The 20,374-nt window shown below is 40.4% G+C and overlaps 1 protein-coding gene across 13 annotated transcripts in view; it reads right to left on the reverse strand.

The window, feature by feature from the left end:
• The window catches only part of rapgef2b (Rap guanine nucleotide exchange factor 2b), a 148,516-nt gene that overhangs the window by 23,282 nt on the left and 104,860 nt on the right, over positions 1-20,374 (reverse strand). For 11 of the 13 annotated variants that reach the window (XM_088080817.1, XM_088080818.1, XM_088080816.1 and 8 more), the window contains 8 exons: positions 15,303-15,434; positions 9,396-9,573; positions 6,094-6,230; positions 5,089-5,247; positions 3,470-3,622; positions 2,933-3,097; positions 2,596-2,703; positions 2,280-2,483 (listed from right to left, as the gene is read on the reverse strand). In XM_088080817.1, coding sequence (XP_087936943.1) covers positions 2,280-2,483; positions 2,596-2,703; positions 2,933-3,097; positions 3,470-3,622; positions 5,089-5,247; positions 6,094-6,230; positions 9,396-9,573; positions 15,303-15,434 — 1,236 coding nt within the window. The remainder of the gene's footprint in view (positions 1-2,279; positions 2,484-2,595; positions 2,704-2,932; positions 3,098-3,469; positions 3,623-5,088; positions 5,248-6,093; positions 6,231-9,395; positions 9,574-15,302; positions 15,435-20,374) is intronic. The other 2 variants (XM_088080822.1, XM_088080821.1) reach the window with 1 other exon arrangement.

The raw sequence follows: 20,374 nt of genomic DNA on the forward strand, positions 1-20,374 counted from the left end.
GAAAAAATATTGACTTCATACAAGCTTTAGAATTAATAGACAAGTTTCACTTTTAGTTCAGTTCCCGTCAGAAAAAAGCTGTTTGTGAACACTGGAAGAGTCTCGGTTTTTACCGCATGAGTAGTTTGGGAGTTTGTTAACGGATGTTTTGACGTAGGTTTGATGTTGTTTAATGAAGTCACCCGTATGTCAGTTAATCCAGAGTGATCTGTTTTTGGATTCTTCTTTCACTTGTTTTCTTCATGAAATCAACATAACACGGGCTGAATAACTATTGTAAAAAATGGTCATTTGGGGGTTAAGTTTTCCTTTAAATCATGCGGTTAAGTGGACAAATGTGACACTCAGCTTTTGTACCTCTTTATCTCTGAAAAGCATAAACACTTAAAGCTAAAGCTACCAGATCCAAAGTGACGCATGTGGATTAAGAGTCAAATTGCTGCACTGGTGAGCAAGAAAAACATGCCGGCAAACAACTCGATGTCTTTTCTGCCTCAGTTGTCACAGTGTCGTGTCAAACTGCACGCCGCATCAGATCTGTGCAGAAGTGTTGAGGCTTGAACTGGAGCTGTGACGATTAATTCAGGCTGTCTGCAGGTATCAGACTCTTTAATTTATCGCCTTTTTAAATCCCTTTTTGACATAATTTAAGCATTTTAAGTGAGTATTAAGGTAAATGTTATATATGCAGCCCTGTGCAGAGGTATATTTTATGTAGGAATGTGGATGTTGATCTACATTTCGTAAACAGTTGAGTGTAAGTATAAAGTAAAAAGACAGTTTTAGGTTGAGTGTATAGTTTAAAAATCAAGAACTTGAGTCCTTTCGACAAAAAGAAATGAAAGGATGGATAATTGAAATGAGATAAAAATTCAAATTTAGGACAATTATTGATTTTTTAAGGCTTAATATTCCTAAAATTAAATTCAAGGCATTTTAAGACTTTTTCATGAATTAGTTGCCAACTTTAAAATTAATCCCCAACTACTTTAATATTCATTTAATTGGTTTAAATATTTTTTAAAGAAAAAAAAATCAGATTACAGCTTCTTAAATGCAAATATTATCTGCTTTCTTTACTCCTTTAAGACAGAAACGTGAATATTTTTGGATTGTGGACAAAACAAGACATTCTCTGCGAAACACTGATCGATATTTCTCCCTATTTTTTTTTTTTTTACTTTATAGACCCAAAAACGAATAAATTAATCATGAAAGTAATCCACAGATTAAGAGACAGTGAAAATAATTGCAGCCGTGATGTAAATGTCACAGGTAATGATCTCTGAACTCCATATTTCACCCAGTGAACAAAGAGGCAATAAACGCCAAACCTCTGGCATGTTGTACCTCATGACATTTAGTCCAACACATGGTTTTGACATTAATGTTGCCCATGTCACCTTTAAATTATCTTAACAGGTTGACCTCTGTATGGGCCGGATATTTGCATTTTAACACGATACGCTAACCGGCCTTTGCCGCTTCCTCTTTGGTGGATGAGGAAGTCACCTCTGACTGTAACATAAGATCAGGCCTTCCTCTGCTGCTGAGAGGCCACGAAACACCAATTTAGAAGAGCAAATGTCTGTTTTGGGATCAGAAGCGATTAGTGAGATGTGTGGAGTTTACAACTTAGAAGCTTCTGCTAATGGATGAAATAAAACAAATGTGATTGATAGCGAAGCTCTGAAATAATAGGTCGTAATCGCGACTGAAGCCGTTAGGAACGGGAAGGTGCGAGCGGGTTTGAGAGGGTGAATGCTTCCAAGGATGTCAGCTTCTCCGCTTCCTTTTGGGGGAAACAGCTGCAGGGGATGTTTGGAGTCAAGAGGGCTTAACTCGCATCCAGACACTCTCAAGATGGTTTCAAGGATTAAGGGACTTTGCTTAAAGCCCCCGAAGACTGCCGAGTGTGAAAATGGTTGAGAAAGTTGAGTTGGGAGGAGAAAGCCAGCACATGGCGCCCGCAGCTACTGGCAAGTTCAATTTAAGACTTTTTAAAGAACCCTTTTAATGCTGGTTAGAGCAAAATGTAAAACCAATTTCACAACAAAAATGAACTTCCAGCATGAGAAAAAAGATCAATTCAAGTGGTGGTCTGTGTGACAGAAGTGATTTCTACAGAGAAGGAAAAAAAAAGTATAACCTGAGGGCTGAGTGCAGCTGCTTTTAGTTTTCCTCCCCTGCAGTTGAAGAGGAATCCCAAAAATTTTAACGACACTTTTTTTACAGCAGACTATACATGTCGTCTAAAAATAAAATGTTAGATATCTTACCTGATCTCCACGCTTAAGGCCGACTTCTGCTGCCTTGCTCCCAGGCTCCACGGCATCAATAAAGATGCGAAAACCTTTCTCCTGCCCTCCGAGAAGGCTGAAGGCCAGAGGAGAGTCCCTGGACGGCTTGGTCAGCGTCACCAGCCGCGGCTTGGCTTTAGCAGCACACGCTATATTTAACAGTCTGAGGTGCCCACACATTTTCTGAATGAAAAAAAAAAAAAATGACACAGATGTGAGGACAGGGCATTAAACAGCATTCACAAATTACATTTTTTTGTATGCGAGTCAGCCATGTGTAAGTTGTTTCACTCACTTCTTTCTCCAGATTGTTTTCAAACTCCTCCAGAAAGTGAGTCATGGCAGGGTCGCCCTCAAAGTCATTGAAGTGATTGTTTACCCACAGCAAGACTACCCGTGTAACCTGCAGCAATCACACGATCAGCACGGGTCAATATACAGGTGACTGCTTCACTGGTGCATGTATTATGTCAGTTACATCTTGACCTAAAAACGTCTCATGGAAAATCTCCAAGTGTGTTTGAGTGTCTATATTTTAATGACAGGAGTCTACTCCATTATTTATTCCCTGATTAATATTTGAATTATGTCATCAGTTCATGCAGACACACAGTGGTCCTGCTCTCTCGTACCTTGTCCCTGAGACTGGGGTCGTGGAACCACTCCAGGAGCTTCTTGCCCACGACCATGGGGCTGGAGAGGAAGGTCCTGTAGGTCAACAGGAAGTCCTCGATGTAGGTGGGGTCCACCACTGAGTGCTCCTCCACCAGGTGCATGGTGAGTCGCTCTGCTGTGCCCTGAGAATTAAAAAAAGTGTTGTTTTTTTTTTTGCTTCTGCACTTTTCTATTCTGAATGAATTGTTGTATTTTTTTTTCTTTTTTTTCTTTCTTTCTTTATTTTCATTGTCTGTTACCTTCTAAAAGACTACGGAGGTAAATTAGCAGTCCAGCTAACTCCGGTGTATTTACATTTGTATTTTATACTGATGTTCATTAATATACTGTGTTTAAATAAACATTAATTAATGAAATAAAATCATGCAACATGATGAGCTTACAAAGCTCTGTTCAAATATCTAGTGGTTATTTTATGATTGTCTATCGAATGAGCTCCTGATTTTGTTCGGTGTTTCAGGAAAATGTAAATTTGTTGAGCGTTGACTTGTCACCTTGATGACGATGTGTCCTTTCCTGGTGCCGGTGCGGTCCAGTTCGCGGTGCTCCTTCACCATAACGATCTCTCCTTCCTCCTCCACCTTCTGCATGTTCTTCTCCACCTGGTTGAGGATGCAGCAGTAGTCCTGCTGCGCTATACACACAAACTGGAAGAGACAGGATAAAAGAAGAGTTAGACAATGATCTGATACATTTTGACAAAAATATATCTAACCGACCTGCTTAAGTTTTAAATATTTTAAACATTTATGATATTTCTGAAACTGGAGGTCTTTTAAGGTCTAACGGGAGCCTAGGACCTGAGCCTTGACTTGGGCCCAGCACGGGATCAGATCCACGTTTTATTTTTATCAAGTCCAGGTTAGGTACTATTTTTCACCACCGATTCTAGGTTTGTTTATCATTATGTGCAGAATTACCAGGCAGCAAGTTAGAGTCGGAGCGGAGTGAAGTTGGACAGTGAGACTGACAATATTCACAACTTGGACTAATTTTTATGGAAAACGTTGGCGAATCTTTTGATCTGTGAACACTTATGGACTAAAGGAATACACATAATCAAAGGATGGACACACGATTAGACTTTGAGCGCTTCAAAGGAAGAGAGTCTCCAACAGCAGCCGTGACAATAGAAAATAGAATAAGATGTAAAATGTTATACACTGTATGATGAGTCAGGGTAATATGTTGTATCAGATATGCAAAATGTTTTTAGCTGACAACATTTTTAGTTTATATTTAGTTTACACTTTTGCTAATTCCCAGGTTTGTCAGGTCCATAAAATTGACCCAAATTACCTCTCAGTCATGTTTGGACCTTTAACAAGATTCCCTTTTTCTTGATAATTCAGGCATTGGAAAGAAATTCTGCACAACAACAAAAAGACTATTCCCACTGATAAATTATGAAAGAAATGGCTCTCAATAATCAGGAGCAAAGACTTTCTCTGTGCAGCCTCTGAGCCTGATGAGCTCAGCTCCTGATGCTGAAAGGATGAAAAACAACACTTTCACTGATCAGTACTTTATGCCCATTAAACACATGATGCTAATAATGTGATCCTGCTCTTAACATGCGCTGGCCTATTCTCTTTTAAAATGGCTGTTTCTCATATTTAAGTGGATGTTATTGCCCAAAGAAACTTAAAATATCATGAGCGCAAACACAGTCTGCAGGCAGTGGTTGGCTTTTCACGGTTCTTGCATGAAACATTAAACTTTTGTTGCAGTTTGGCTTTTCCCTCACACAACAGTGTTTTGAGGGCCTGAAAATGCAAACTGTTGAAACCGGGTTCCAGAGTGTAATTTTTTGAAAACCGTGTAAACTGCCAGGGCGTGCATCCTGTGAGAGCGGTGACGTCATGGCTGCACTTACACACACAGTTACACCACCAACTACAGGCGTGGCCTGCATTCGACAGCGTTTTCAGCTGTTTTTGCAGATCCATGTAAACGAGGATTGTTCTCTCAATTTTATCATATGAACGTAGATTTTTAAAAAAACACAAAGTAAAGACTTTTTTTAGTAGGGCTGTTCTCGTCTAAATGTGGCCTGAGATATAGATGAAATTTCACGATACTTTACAGGAAAATTAACAACCAAGATCTTTACCTGGCAGTCGTCCACCTTGGTCTTCATCACGCCCTTCATGTATTCCTTCTCCATTGTTGGTGACACCCCAAAACTGTTCCCCATACACAGGATCTCTGTCCGGCCCTCGGGGTACGTCACCTCAACTGAACCGTTCAGGATCACCGACCACGAGTCCAGCTGGAGCCAACGACAACATTATATCAGCTCAGTGTTGGAAGAAGAAAAGAGAACAACAAGGAAACAAATTGTTGGAAAAAGAAAAACAACAATAACTTGGTAGATCAGATTAAGTTCAGGCGAGTAACGAGTCAAAGTTATTTATCAAAAAGAAACATATGCAGTGACTATAAGGGGACTGCTGCATTAACAGATGTTTTTTTAACTTCTCTCAGAGGAATAAAGCACGAAGTATTAGAGCTGCCCAGCAAAACACAACAAAATATGAAGACGCAAAACACCCTTAAGTGTTGCTAGAAGAGATACATGCTTGATGTAGACAAAAAAAGATCTTATTTCTTATTCTTTTGAGGAAATAAGTGAAAATGTTGATGTTTCGAAGGATTCCTGAAAAGCTGACATTTCAGAGATTCACATCTTTTATGCCGATAGCAACAATATGCTCAACGAACCCTGAATTCTCTTTGACCGGACATTTACTAACGTGACCAGGCCTTAGAGGCAAGGTCTGCTCTCTGTTGTTTGAGTGCATTCAGGAAAAAAAAACCCAATTGTCTTCATTGAAACTCAAATCGTGCCTTGACCAGAGAGAGAGAGAGAGAGAGAGAAAGTGAGGCCTGCTTTAGTTGCCTAAGGGATCCGAGATAAAGCAATACGGGTTGTCTGCCATTCAGATTTAATAGAGCAGAAAAAAAACATTAAATGGAAGACGAAGGATTCACTGGTGTGAAGGGGTGACGCTAAGGTTCAGCTCCCCGACAGACACGCACATATATAAATATAATTAAAGGCAAGACAAAGTCACAAGACAGGGTTAATGCGTGCGTGAATATGCAAAACACACACCTCCTCTCCGTCATTGAGAACGATGGTGCCGGCGCGTTCGACCACGGCGAAAACCATGACGGCGCAGAGTTCCCTCCTCACTGACATGGTCATGTTGGCGAACGCTGGCAGTTGATGCATGAACTCCAGTAATTGCTCTGTGAGAGGGACAGAGGAGAGACAGCGGAGAAACGTTGAGAAAAAAAAGCGAGCAAACAGAGTCTTGACACCCAGAGGAGAGAAAGAGGACAGGCAGCAGCGCTCTTGGCAGGCCTGCACGTTTGCCCTCGCTTCCAGCCAAGAAGGCACGAGCTGGAGGCCGAGCATCGAAACGGATCATCGCCACCGTGAGCGGCCAACAGAGGAATCGTTATCTGGAGAGCATAAAGCCAAATATCAATCCCATTGATAGAAACTTTCAAGGCGAGCCAAGAATAATTGCTGACGCTTCACTCAGTGACCTCCGTGTGAGATTAAGAAGTTCATTTCAGGCACTGAAACTGAAACCGGATTTAGTGTTTGATCAAGTTTAAAGGGTTAGTTCACCAAAATTACAACCAACACATTTTCTGACTCATCTGAAAGTCGAAGCATGCAGATAGTTACATGGAAGCATGGCATGATCATTTTAACAGGTGTTCCTTTAAGTCTCACCCAAAGATATCTGAAAGAAAAAGATTTCTACTGGCATCCACAAGTCTCCCCTTTACAAACGTGCCTGCTTCATGCTCGCCCCATGCAGTTTTTTTTTTTTTGGCATTAAGTACATGTTATTTTTGCCGATTGTTTTTGGATATTCCCGCATATTGGGGTACCTAAGCAGTCTGGGAAATGCATTTCACAGGTGTATTGACAAAAAAGGAGTCTCACCGCAGTTTCCAAAGTGCTCACTATTCAATCAAAAAAATAAAATGCAATTCTCACAAGGATTTCCAAATGTAAGACGTTTTTGATACCAAATCACAGCTTGGGTTTCTCTATGGTGTTCCTCAAGGTCTCGGTGTCTTAATTTGGTATTTTAGAAGGATTTTTGAACATTTTATCAATTCCTGGGGGATCAAAAATGCTTAAATTTAGCACCCAATCTTGGTAACGAATGGTATCAACCAAAAACTTACTGCATCAACTTATGAACCACAACTGTGCATGAGAATGACCATCATATACTTCCAGTGTGATGTTTTAAGTCCCTATGTACTCCAAACTTTAAACATTTTTAAAGGCAGCTAACCAAAACACAATCTTCATTACATATTTACGGTTATTAACTTGACACACAGTCCAAGCTGCATCTCAAAGTAAACTTGAGGTTCCCTGCTTTGAGATATGACTGTATTTTGGTGTTTGTGTGTATACCACCTCTATGTGGCATATACTATTGACCTGCTATCTTCCCACAAAGATCCCCTGTCCCACCCAAAAATGACAAAACTGGGTCTATGGTAGGGAGGGGTGGAGTAGAAGAGGTTAATCTGCAGAAATCAGAAAATAGTATAAAAAACGGTCCACATTTCTTATTTGTTGGAAACCTAAATATATTCAGTTCACTATGAAATATGACAAAGAAAAACGAGATTTTTCCGTATTTTAACTATCAAATATTTGGCATTTTTGCTGACTAACACAATCAGTCAATTTTTAAAATGAGCTGGTTTCTTTCAGTTGAAAGTGAGGTCATGCAGATCTTGCAGAGCAAACCAGGGCATTGTTATTTTGTTAATTTATTTTCATTGCTGTAAGCAGCATTTAAAATGATATTCACCTCCTTCGTACTGCGGTGGTGGTAGATATTTCAGAGCAGGATATTTTATAACATGGTTATATCAAATCAAAACTACTGCATGAGCATAGCCTGAGGTAAGAAAGGAAATATGTTGTTTTGTTATTTGGGTGAATGGTTTTAATATTGGGTTTATCTGACTGTGTGTGTCACAAAGGAAAATGCTATGTATATTATACTGTAGTTCCCTGCAGCCTGAGACACTGAGGTCCACAGTAGTCCTCCCTGTCTCCCTCCCCATCTACCATCCAGCTCTCCCCTCCTGGCTGCCCGGCAGCAGTCTGGCGCTCTGGCTGACCTGTGCTTGGCATGGCAACAGCGTCGTGTGTGAAGCTGCGGAAGCACTGAAAGTTTAATGTGCTGGGAGAGGTGAGGCGAGAGGATGTGCCGGAGTGACCTAGAAAAGCCTGCCGGCAGAGGGAGGGGTGTACCGTGGGGGGGGAGGGGGGAATCAGCCAAAGAGGGGGAGGGGGAGAACGGTTGGCACTAACTCTCTGCATCCAGAGCATCATCCTCCCCCAGTCCACATCTGTAGCTAAGCTCTGAGAGAGTGTACTTTTTTTTTCTTTAAACATGTCTATCATTATCATTGGAGTTGAGTCATAGCTTTAAGGGATATGATACTGCAAGCCTGATGTGGCTTTGAGAATTACTCGAAAGCAGACATCTTAAATGAGAGCAGGGAAGCAAAACAGGGTTCAGACGAATGTAGATTTATTGTGACCGATTTAAATAAGAAAGGAGGGTGTGTTTTTTATCCGCCACTGAATTAATCTAAAATTGGGACGAGGAGTGCGGTCCCAGACGGGAACAACGCGGCTTGTGCTTTTTACAGATATCTTTGAAAACACTTCTCTAAAGAAGTCTAGTAAAGATCTCAGGCATGCACAAAAAATAGGTCTTTAACCTTTTGAAATCTCGAGCGACATCATTTTTCTTGTGCTGGTTTCAGATGCCTTTCAAACCTTTCAACTCTCAGCAAACTGGTGCAATTTCTTTCAAAAATATAGAGAAAAAGGCAAAAAGAAAAGTTCCACAAATTGCAAGAAATTAAGTTTCAGAAAATTATTTTTAAAAAAGCTAGGGAAAAAACTATATTTATAATTATTATAATTATATATATATAAAATTATGTTAACAAGTTATTTGAAATTTTTAAGCACTTTTTCGAAGGAGAACTTTTTCTTAGCCTTTTTTGTTTTATTCTTATTTTTATTCATTTTTTAGAAAAGTATTATTTTTAGGCAGTTTTTTCCAAGTTATTTCCTTGTTTGTTTTTTTTTTGTGCTAATATTTGGGGAATTTTCTTGCACTTTTTTGTTATTTCTTGCTAATTTTTGGGACATTTCTCCTTTCTTTGCTCATTGCCTTCTTTTCCATGCTTTGAAAGAAATGAAGTCAATTTGCTCAGATTTTAGAGGGTAAAAGTAAACATTGCATGACAAAATCACTTTATTAGCAGCAGAGCTTTTGGTACATTGCACTGAGACACAAACACTGCTGCATATCCACAGAGCACAAATGAAAAACACCCTAAACTCACCGATGTCATCGTCAGTTCTGTCCATGGGGTCCTTCTCCAGGCAGTCCCGCACGATGTCCCGGCTCATGAGGGGGTCCGACGCTCGCTCGATGTCCTCCTCATCATCGTCCTCCTCGGAGTCGACGGCGGTCTCTGGCAAGCCGCTCAGGTCCATGTCGCCCGGTTCGTTTTCTGTCGCCTTCAAAAACAGATAAGATATTTGTCAGATATCTCCAGTTTAACTCAACAAGGTGAGGGATTTGGTGTCTCCTTTCCAAAAAGAGTCAAAATCCAGATGTCCATCTATAGCCACATCGTTAAGCAAGACACAGAACCACCTACCTGTGTGCTCATTACACACGTTTTAGACTGTCACAAAATGCCTGAGAAGCGAAAGTAGCTGCTGACCAACTTTCTGACCAAACTCATGTTCAACTTTCAAAACTCATAAAGAGTCAACTCAAAAACAGCCAGAGTAAAAATTCAGTACATCAAGGATACAGAGGCAGAAGTTACACATGCACACACACACTGATGAAATCGTTTAACAGTACAAACATCAGCTGCGACACGGTGCGTCTCCAAACAAAAGCGTAATAAAAGAACATGTTGTGCAGATTTGACCCATTTAATAAAATGGATTAGCGGTATTCAGTACAGTATGAGAAAGACAGGCGTCAACACTGCATACCAAACAGTCTGCTGTGCATAGTAACAAGCTAATTAACTCGCAACTTTCCTCCTCATCTCCCCCTCAGCAAACTCCACCGCCTGCCTGGAAGCCAGATCCTGTTCTTTGAAAGCACAAGATGAAATATGTGCGGAGATGAGGAAAAAACCAAGTGAGATGAGAAGAGAAAGTAATGCAATTACTTGTGCAGGAGTGAGACTAACAGAGACCCTCTGCTATCATCAAAGCAAATACTTCTATACATGACAGAAGGGGACACATCGCCTGGTTCACGCTCACACAACATGAAACCTTCTCACAGAAAAAAAGGACTACAAAGCATCAGCTGGGCTCCATCGCCACAGTGCAAAACCCTTCTTACCTCAATATGGTGCCCAGCCTCAAGCTTTTTGACGGATAGAGAAGAAAAGGTTGCCTTTGCAAACTGTCCACAAAATCCCAGAGCCAGACGCATCTTCACCTCCCAGACTGTCAGTCTGCTTTTAATTTTTCAAGGCAAAGAGTCTCCGTGCCTGGTCGCTCACAGAAACTCTGTCATTTCCCCTCAAACGCCATGTGCAAAAGGCTCATTAATGATTCAGGCCAGTGTCTGAGTGGCCATTTGGGCGTCACCGGTGCACACACCCTGGTGGGCGGGGCGGATGATCTGGGTGTACCAGTGAGGCCTTTGGACAGTGGAGAGGTACAGATTAAGGAGCAGTGTGCAATCCAAAATAAAATAAATTAATAAGAAGAGAGAATGCACCAAAATAAATGTAGTGTGGAAATGGCCGTGAAAAAAGGCTTTCCAAAAACTAAAAATGGAAGGACTTCTTACATAAATTTGAAGAGTATTCCCTAAGCTCTCTTTGTCCTGAAACCACAGACAGCTGCATATTCATCGCCCATTTTCCACAGATGGAGAGAGGACACACTAGACAGGTTAACCACACTCGTTATCTGCAGCAAATATATGAGGGAGCAAATATAAAACAGCAAAAGGAGAAGTGAGGATGCATATTCCTTCATAGGTTCCACTAATCTTATTTTAATGGTGCGCAAACACTTAACGCGCCATATGGAGATTTGCCTTGTTAAACTCTTGCCTTTGTGCACACAGGATCGTTTTCGTGTCATCTATGCATCAAAAAGCCATTAATGTGCAGTAAGCATTACGAGTCAGTAGGCAAGTCAGGTGCTGTTAATATTTCATCAGGGCTATTCTTGGATCAATGCTTTCAAAGTCCTTCTGAAGGACCAATTTCATGATTTATTCAGACACAAAACAGTGCGCCATGTTGCCGGTGACGTGAGAATGATGTGGGACTCGTCGCGGGGTGCTTTGACTGTTGAGCCCAGAGGAGGCTGTGGAGAATAGAGCAGCAGGGTTAAACAAAAATCTGTACCCTTCCCTGCTCAGCAAGTCTAAAATTAAACTCTAACACCATACTTTGTTGTACCATCAACTCCCTGATGTCACAAGTGTAAAGAACGAGCCCTCCTCTGATCTGCTTATTCATAAAAAAACCCAGTGAAGACCACAAACATCCTGATCTACTACGCCATGTTATTAAATCTGAAACCTGCAGGGTGCAACTCCAGCTAACAATAAAAAAGTAATGCTGCATAAAACAAACAGTTTGGGGAGTCATGTCGAGTACCCTGGGACAGTAACATGAGTTTGAATCCTTTTCTCCATTTTTATGCTTGTGTATTTTAATTTGTGAGTCTGAAAGTTTATCAACTGCTACTTCATCCTCATTATAGAGGTGGTGCAACAGAAACCCCGGGCAGTCTGAAGATTAATCTGAGAGGTCAAAGGATTACTCAGAAGAGAGGGAAATAGAGATATTTCTGAAAAATATTTTTTTTGTCAACAAAATACATAATAGAATTTCCCAGAGCTAAAAGTTACACTTTTAAACAGCTGATTTCATCCAACTAACAACCTAAAACTCAAAAATGTTCTATTTAATACAAAAAAAGACAAAAAATACCCAGCAACCCCTTTAATTCTGGGCACTCAAAACAGCAAATGATTGGCATTTTTGCTCTGAAAAAGGACTCAAAGGATTAATGGATTATCGAAATAGTTGGAGATTAATTTCCAATCAAATGACTAATTGTTTCAGCTCTAATCAGACAGTGTTTACGTGGGACTGTGAGAAAAAATGCGCCGGAAATGCAGCTTGCATACTTGAGAGTGTTTGCCCTCAGTTGACTACTTTAGCCTGAATGACCACTCACCAAATCCCATTCTCAAATTTAACTCTTTAAAGTAGATATTAAATATTTAAAAGTTAGCTTGCTTGTGACAGCCAAATGTTTGTAAATTCTTTGTAGGTGCAGTTTCTTAAATTCTGTCTTTTTATTCAAACTTGCATACTGTAGTGTTTTTATTTTGTTTTTTAAGTTGTACTTACTTTATTAGATTTTACATAGACTAGTGTCTGTTTTTATGTAGTACGCCAAGGATCTCTCTCTGTATGCTTAATGAGGTCCATATTATGATCATTTAAAAGAGATATGTCACTATTAATGCTCTTTTGCCCGTTATTTCCCTCTTTAAATACAGTGGCGGACTGACGGGAGTAAATGCCAGAAGCTGGGTTTCATTAACATGGAGAACAGTGAGATTTTGACTGAATACTCTCTATTCTAGCTCAGCCAAAAACACCAAAACTAGCAGAGCGATGGCCGATGGTCGTTCACTAAGAACAGACAGAGTAATCTTGACGTCACCTGATCAGTTGATCAAGCAGTTTGGATAACGGACACTCAACTGTGCTGCAGTTATTGAAGACATGAAGTAACCAACCACAGACACACACCTCGTGATATGAATGATACAGTGGAAACATTGGACATTTAGTGTATTTGTTGGCATTAAAAAATATTTTTGGCCTGGTTCCCATAAAGGGGAAACACTGCTTGACAAAATTTGACAAAAACAGATGCAGCACGAGCACACATATAAAACAGATCACCAGTGGAGAGCAGAGAAGTCTGATCGCATGTTAAGAGAAAAACAAAGACATTGAGACAAGTTCTGGGGTCTTATAGCACTCAGAGACAGAGCAGCTGCTGCCTCGGGTAGATTAAAAAGCTGTTAGAGATCCAGCACAGGAGGACAGAGAGCCTGAAGACAGAAGACGAAACAGGACAGTGTGTTTCAGAGAGAAATCAGGAGACAGAACAAGCAGATGGCTATAAGACCGCAATCACAGACTGGGGACAGCAGAGCCTGTTCAACCTGCCCCAGCCAGCCACGGCACGGCCAAACTCACACACACGACTTTACGATAACACACGCTCATACAGCCCCAACACGCAATTATAGAGCTGCATTCAAACAATCTGATCTAATGCCCCTGCAAACACGAGCGGAGAAGAGGTCCAAACACAACGAAGTGATTGTGACTGAAGCCCCCAGAGCGCTGTCACAGGCACACTTACAAACACACAAACAGGCACACAGCAGGTGACGGCGTTTGGAGCCAATAGGGTGGGTGCTCTGTGTTAAGAGGATTAGTTGCAGGGTTTGGGGCACGTCCACAGTCACGAGATTTTGTGTGTGTGTGTGTGTGTGTTCCTTTTGGCTGTTTTATTTATCTCTTGGGGGTGTAAGGTTGCAGAAATATTTACATTCTCTTTCTTTCTTTAGCGAGTGTTACTTATTTATTACCTCAATCACACTAGGACGACAGAAACGGTGTTGCTTCATGTAATTTTAGCATAAAAGATGTCTCATAAAGCACGGTATCACAGGATATAGTACGTCATAGCTCCCTGGGAGTTCTGTGTTTCTGCTTTGAGGTGATGAGAGGCAGAGCTGGAGTCGGGATGCGGGCCGGACCACCTGCTCACAGTCCCCCGCCTGTCTGCTCGTATCCCGTTGAGCTATGACAGTGCCCTGTTAGTGTCTCATAGCCGCTTTGTCTGCCAAGTGTTTACATTAGTTCCCAAATTTTCTTGTCCCACTTAATGAGACAAACAAAAATATGAGCCTGGCTTCAGCTCAACACTCTCACTTCATTTGTCTGCACAGATTGGATTCTATACATTACCTATCAGTTTAATTTCTACTTTAAAGTTATTACAATGTCCTGTTAGTTAAGGGGATTACTTTATCCCCCAAATGAACATCCAATTGTATATCAATTAATCAACCAGTATTACACTGAATTTGTGAAAAAAAAAAAATCTGGCATGCCTTCATGGTGAATTCAGGTAAAACAAGTCCGCTTGTATCTGTTTACGAACTCTCACACAACTTGTGCCGTATAATCCAAGTCTCATTTATCTATTGTATAAACAGTATTTCCCAAACACATGCATTTTCGCTGAAACCTCGCTATTTAAAACGCTTCCCTATACAAACTAAATGCCTTTGTTTGAACTCTGCTTGTGCATTGAGATGTTGAGGCACGCTTCTCGTCTGGCATGAGATGAGTAAAATAGTAAGGTTTTAGCAGAAATGCATGTATATGAAAAGCGTTCATCTGGATACATTAGACTTGGATTAAACTGCACAAGTTGGGTGAGAGTTTGTAAATGGATGTTTTGCGATAAAGTTTTGTGGATGGTAAACATGGCCCCCTTTACTTAAATCTATCAAGAACTCAGTTCACAGTTGAGGCATGCGAGGAGAAGTTTTCTGGACAAATTCAGGGTAACACACGTTGAGTAATTAATAAAAAAAATGCTCTTTTTTTTAGTTCAATTTATCATTTATTTACCAGTTTATTTATTCATTTCTCTGTTTTACATGGTTTAAAGGTCTCCATGTTTTGTTTTGTTGTGTATTTATATGTTTACATAAACCAATAAAAGAGAATTACCAAAAAAAGAAAAAGAAAAAAAGAAACCACTATCTTCAGCTAACAGCATTAGCATTGACGATAGAATATAATGTATGTCTATTAAGAGGGCAAAGTGGTAGCCAAATAGTGTATTACATGTAAGCTGTGGAGCACAAATGATAAAAAAATGTATTTTTTTGTGTTACGTTCAGCTGCTGTACAAAATGTTTCTGAGGGAGATGCGTTGAGAAACTACGTTCTTATGTATCTCCCAGCAAGACAGATGAGAAAAGACATAAAGTTTGCAAAGAGCAACTACTAGAGATGGATTGTGGGAGCTTTAATCTCACATGACCAACCTGTTCAGAGTTTGTCCAGTTACTAAACCATCACACCCACTGAACTATCCGGGGGAGTCCAAACTGGGGATCCGGCGCCAATGGGGGGCGTCCTTACCTGATAAATGTCTGACAGGCTGCTGCTTCCAGAGTCGCTGGTGATACTACATCCTGAGTGGCTGGAGGAGACGTGGGTCACCTGTGGGTGCAAGCCGTCGGCCAGGTGAAGTCTGCTGAAGTCTGCGGGGAGCTGCACATACACACACACACACGACATACACACAGATGGTCAGTATCAGCCGGCTCAGCCGCCACCACTCACGCTAACACTCGAGCTGGCTGCCGGCCAGGCGGCGACACATTCGACGGCATGCTGTCCTTCAGTTCGTCTGAAGATATAGTGGACACAGAGTGATCCTTGCACTTATTAAGCAACGTTGTTTAAGAGCTGAACAGCAGCTGCTGTAAGAACAAATTGTATTTTTGCACGAGGTTTATAAATGAACTACAAAATATTATTGCCCCTTTAATTTTTAATTTGAAAGTTTTCCACAGCACTCCTCAATTCATGAATACTACGGATTATCTTTGTCTTCATTCCACAGCTTTGATTAGACAATGTTAACAGAACAAAATTAATTAGTCCCACTGCAAGAGCTCAACTTTACACATCATTTATTATCAAAGCAAAGAAAAATGCATAAAAGGGGAAATGTTAATTAAATTATCCGACTTCTATAGAATCTCTCTGAAACGTTTATTAAGTTTAACACAACATAAGACTGAATAAAAGTCCCTGTCAGTTAATGGGCACACTAAATTTATTTTTTTAAAATCAAGAAGTCTAAAAGGGGTAAAACCTCAGTCTCATTTTCTAAGTTCAGCTGACATACTGAAAAGGGCTGTAACACTTACGCAGCTCCTGATATCAGCAGTTAACTGTGCTTAACTTCTTTTTTTACGAGAGGAGAAAACCAACAAGAGGAGCTGCATACATCAAGGAAATACCCTAATTAAAGCACGCAACTCACATAAGCTAAATGAACACCAGGCAGTAATGGGGGGGAAACCCCTCTGAGTAATTCAAACTGTATAAAGTAACAGAAAACCAGAATTGTAATGAGCCATACTGTAAACGAGCCAACCCACTTCTCTATGGAGATGACCCTGAAATGTAAAATACATCAGAAACCCCCCTCTGCCGACGGTTAAAGATGCAGATGATTAAAACAAAAAACAAGTTCAGTGGTTAGTAAAGCAACAGTGTTTGTGGAGTACTTGAAGAACGTGCTGTACCGTTCTGACTCAAAGAAGAACAGCGTCCAAAAATGTCCACAAAGTGGGACAACAATATGGTCCAGGAGCTCCTTACCCTCCAAGCCAAAGGACGAAATCAACTGTCATTTAACAGGGATGGTAAATGACTGTGCCATTGTTGATATTTTGAAAGTGTTGCCATGTATGTTTCATGTCACACTGGAGGCTGATGCTGTTGTGTTAATCGTCACGCCTTTGTTTTTTCCACGATGCCAGCACGCTGTTTATTATCACACACAGGAGCGGCATGATGCAGGCATTGATTGGTTCTGTGTAAATGTAGTGAAAAGATGGGACTTTTTAGTGGCTCCATAGTGCGATCGCTGTGAAAAAAGGGCTTATGACTTAGACGTCGTCTGCATATGGCTCTCAACATAGAAGTGGCTCAGCCGACAGCTAGATGCAACGGTGCTAACAATGGCAACACTACATCAGTGTTAACCAGAGGGGCAACTGGAGGGTGGGCACTATGCTTTTGCAACAATGCCAGCAGTAACCGCCAAATGAGCAGTGCAGAGGGGGAACCACATACGCACTGGCATGCACGTGTGGCCAGTTCATTTACCACAACAACGAACAGAAAATATCCGATTTTAACACACACAAAGGTAGCGTGGCTTCATTCTCTTTTCAGGACGCTCTTCTCTTCAATGTCTTCACACAAGAAATTGTTGTTTGCTGCTATATTATTGCTCAGACTATCGACTAAAGTTCCTCTAAATATGGGTACTTTCCACTTTTCTCTCTTATTTTACACATACAAACTGAATATCTGGGGGCTTGGACTGTTAATTGGCCAAAACAAGGTCTATGAGGATGCTCGGCATTTATCACTTTTTCTGACATTTTATAGACACAATGATAATAAATTAATTGAGGAAAGAAAGGAATATTAATGAATAAGTATACTTCTGCAGCATGCACCAACACTTTAGTTACAAACACTTATCTACAGTTAGAAAAAAAAAGAAAAGTACGAGAAAATTTCCTGAAAATTAGTTTAAAAAAAAGGAAATGACTTGAAGAAAGTATTAAAAAATAATAACAGTTTCAGTTATAATTACGATAATCAAAAATATAGTTTTCTGAAATTCTTTCCCTTGCCTATTTTTTTAAAATATTGATATCATATTTTTCTTTAATCTACTAATTTCTTGCAGTTAGCTTATCGCTTTTTTCCCTCATTTTTTCAAAAGAAATTAAACCAATTTGCTCAGAGTTCAAAGGTTTAAATACTTATGAAAGGTCTCTAAAAACAGCACAAGAAAAGTGATGTCGATCCAGGCTTCGAAGCATTAAAACATATTAAAATGTGGTTAATTTACAATGCATAAATATTGTCATTTACATTTTATTTCAACTACTATTTTATGTTTTATATTAAATCTGCAGAATATATAGTATTTTCAAATGAAACACATCATATCACACTAGAGAGCCACGAGGGTGAATTATGAATTTAATCAACCAGCATGAACTGGTTCATGGAGTCTATAGACGTAAATATTTTATGGCCAAATGTTTTATTTACCAATATATATCTGATACTCAGCGGGGAGACCGCTCTGAGCCGCTTTAAACTCCACTTCTGGCTGTGGCACATCATCAATATTACATTTTTTTACACCTAAAAGTCAAATGTGACTGATTTAACTGGGTTGCTTCATTCATCATAAGAGCTCAATCTAGAGAGAGTTTAACAGTATTTTTACATGATGTGCAATTGCAGATATGGACAGCAAACAAGATTTAGCAAGTTATTCATGCATTTTAAATTATGGACATTCAAAACTTTGAACCCAGCTTTGATAAGCACCAGTAAATAAAGGCCAGAGTATGAGTTTCATCGAAAAAAAAAAGGTGTGACACTGGACAGATTGTGCCGACACTCACCAGGCTTTTAGCTCCTCTTATCTGAGCTGTAAAAGGTAAAATGGTCTCTGAAGAACAGTAGTCTGGGTGTCAGCGTTGTCTGCCTCAAAATGCACTTTAGGCTGTAAATAACCACACTGCCTCAGATAGCTTTTGGAAATCAATGGCAACACTATGACGTCTCACTTGGAAGACAAATGGAATAGACTGGACAGAAATACATTTTTCTTGGGTTCATTTGCAAGTAAATGGAATTTAGCCGTCATCTGCTCTCTAACGTACTCTGAGAAAACGTCACAGCTTCTGCAGCACTCGTCAGCTTAATTAAAGAGTTTTGGAAAAAGGGAGAAAAAGTGTTTTTCGCTGGCAGAATCCCTTCAGTGTAATACTGGTAACTAGCTTTGACTAAAGTACTTTTCAATATTCATAATAAAACTGAAGAGCTCGGAGGTGTTGTGGTGCTGAATTGATTTGGCAGAAGGTGTTGCCTGATATTTGGAGAGCTGTTTCTGTGATGAAAATTAGAAAATAAGACATATCGCAAAGCAGAGCGCTTTTGAGAGTCAGTGACAGGAGACTGAGAGGCAGACTGTACAGCTCCTGTGGCACTGAGGTGTGATGTGACTACAGTGTGTCAAAGATTGCCATCACGTTTAATTATCTGGCTGGCTGCGCTAACCAAAATGGTCGACCGGAGGGTCCAGTCCGTCACTAACCCCCCTCAGGCTGCTATTTCCCATCCCCTCGTCTGGTCGACTTCACTCTGAACGCCTCCAGCTGACTTCCACGTTATTATTACCGGCTGGGCTTTATTGTGTTAGTGTGACGAATCTCTTTGTCTGTTTGAAACTGCAGTGATAACGCCTCATCGTGTTTCCTTCTGATGAGTTTTGGGAGCTGAAGAGATTATGCTGCAGTTCATCACTCTCATGTATTACAAACCTCAGAAGTGGAGTAATGTTGGAGCTACGACTGACACCATTTATGTTTATTAGTGGACATCTGACGTAGGAGCTCTGTGGCTTTGAGGCTTAAACTTTATTGGGAGATGGATTTATGCAGTGATGCTCAATGTAGGGTGGCGGGTGGCCTACTGACCATTTTCTAATGTTTGAACCTAACACAAAGTGAGTTTTTGCCTAATCTTACTTGCATGAGTACGGCTTCTATTCTTCTTGCAAATATTCCCTCTGAAAAGCTGTGTTAATGATTGTGTTGACCAGCTTAGAGAGGCAGTTAACAGCTAACTTGGTAGTAAAGAACAAGCTGAAATTATAATATGTGAACACAGTGAAAAACAAAAAAAGCAATAACAAACAAACAAAACAGAGGCTCCGTGCTCTGAACCAGTGCGAACCACGACGGCAACACTCTTTTGGTGTATTTGCATTTGTTAATAGGACAGCCGTAGATAGATAGGAAACGTGGGAGAGAAAGCGGGATGACATTTAAACTGGAACCCAAGGTGCTGCAAGGGGCTATTTAAGGAGCTTTTATTTGGTGCATACTCCATCAGGTGAGCTAGAGGTCACCCCAGAGCATTTTGCTAATAAGCAACTCAACAAAGTAGCCTATAAAAGTCACAAGCACATATTTTCAGAACATACCATATGGCTTTACTCATTAATGTCCGAACCCTTAGTATGTAATGCAAAACATCTGCATCGCATTCAGTGTGGACACATGAAAGTAAATTTATACACACTCGGGATGTTCTGGGGCAGTTGTGGCTCAGGGGTAGAGCGGGTTGTCCTCTAACTGGACGGTTGGCGGTTCGATCCCCGGCTCCTCCAATTAACTTGCTAAAGTATCGTTACTGACTACTAATCGGCGTGAGTGTTTCAGAAAAACTGTGTCGCACTCGTAAGGTAGTCTCGGTTACCAGTGTGCGAATGTGACTGATATTGTTAAAGCACAAGTGCAGGCTCATTCACTTTGAATATAAATATGGTGCCAGAGTGCATAGAGAGCATAAAAATAGAGCTTGTTTATGAAGGAAAA

This window comes from Plectropomus leopardus, chromosome 8 (assembly GCF_026936395.1).
Source record: "Plectropomus leopardus strain MGB_pleo_1.0 chromosome 8, ASM2693639v1, whole genome shotgun sequence".
Taxonomy (NCBI): Eukaryota; Metazoa; Chordata; class Actinopteri; order Perciformes; family Serranidae; genus Plectropomus; species Plectropomus leopardus.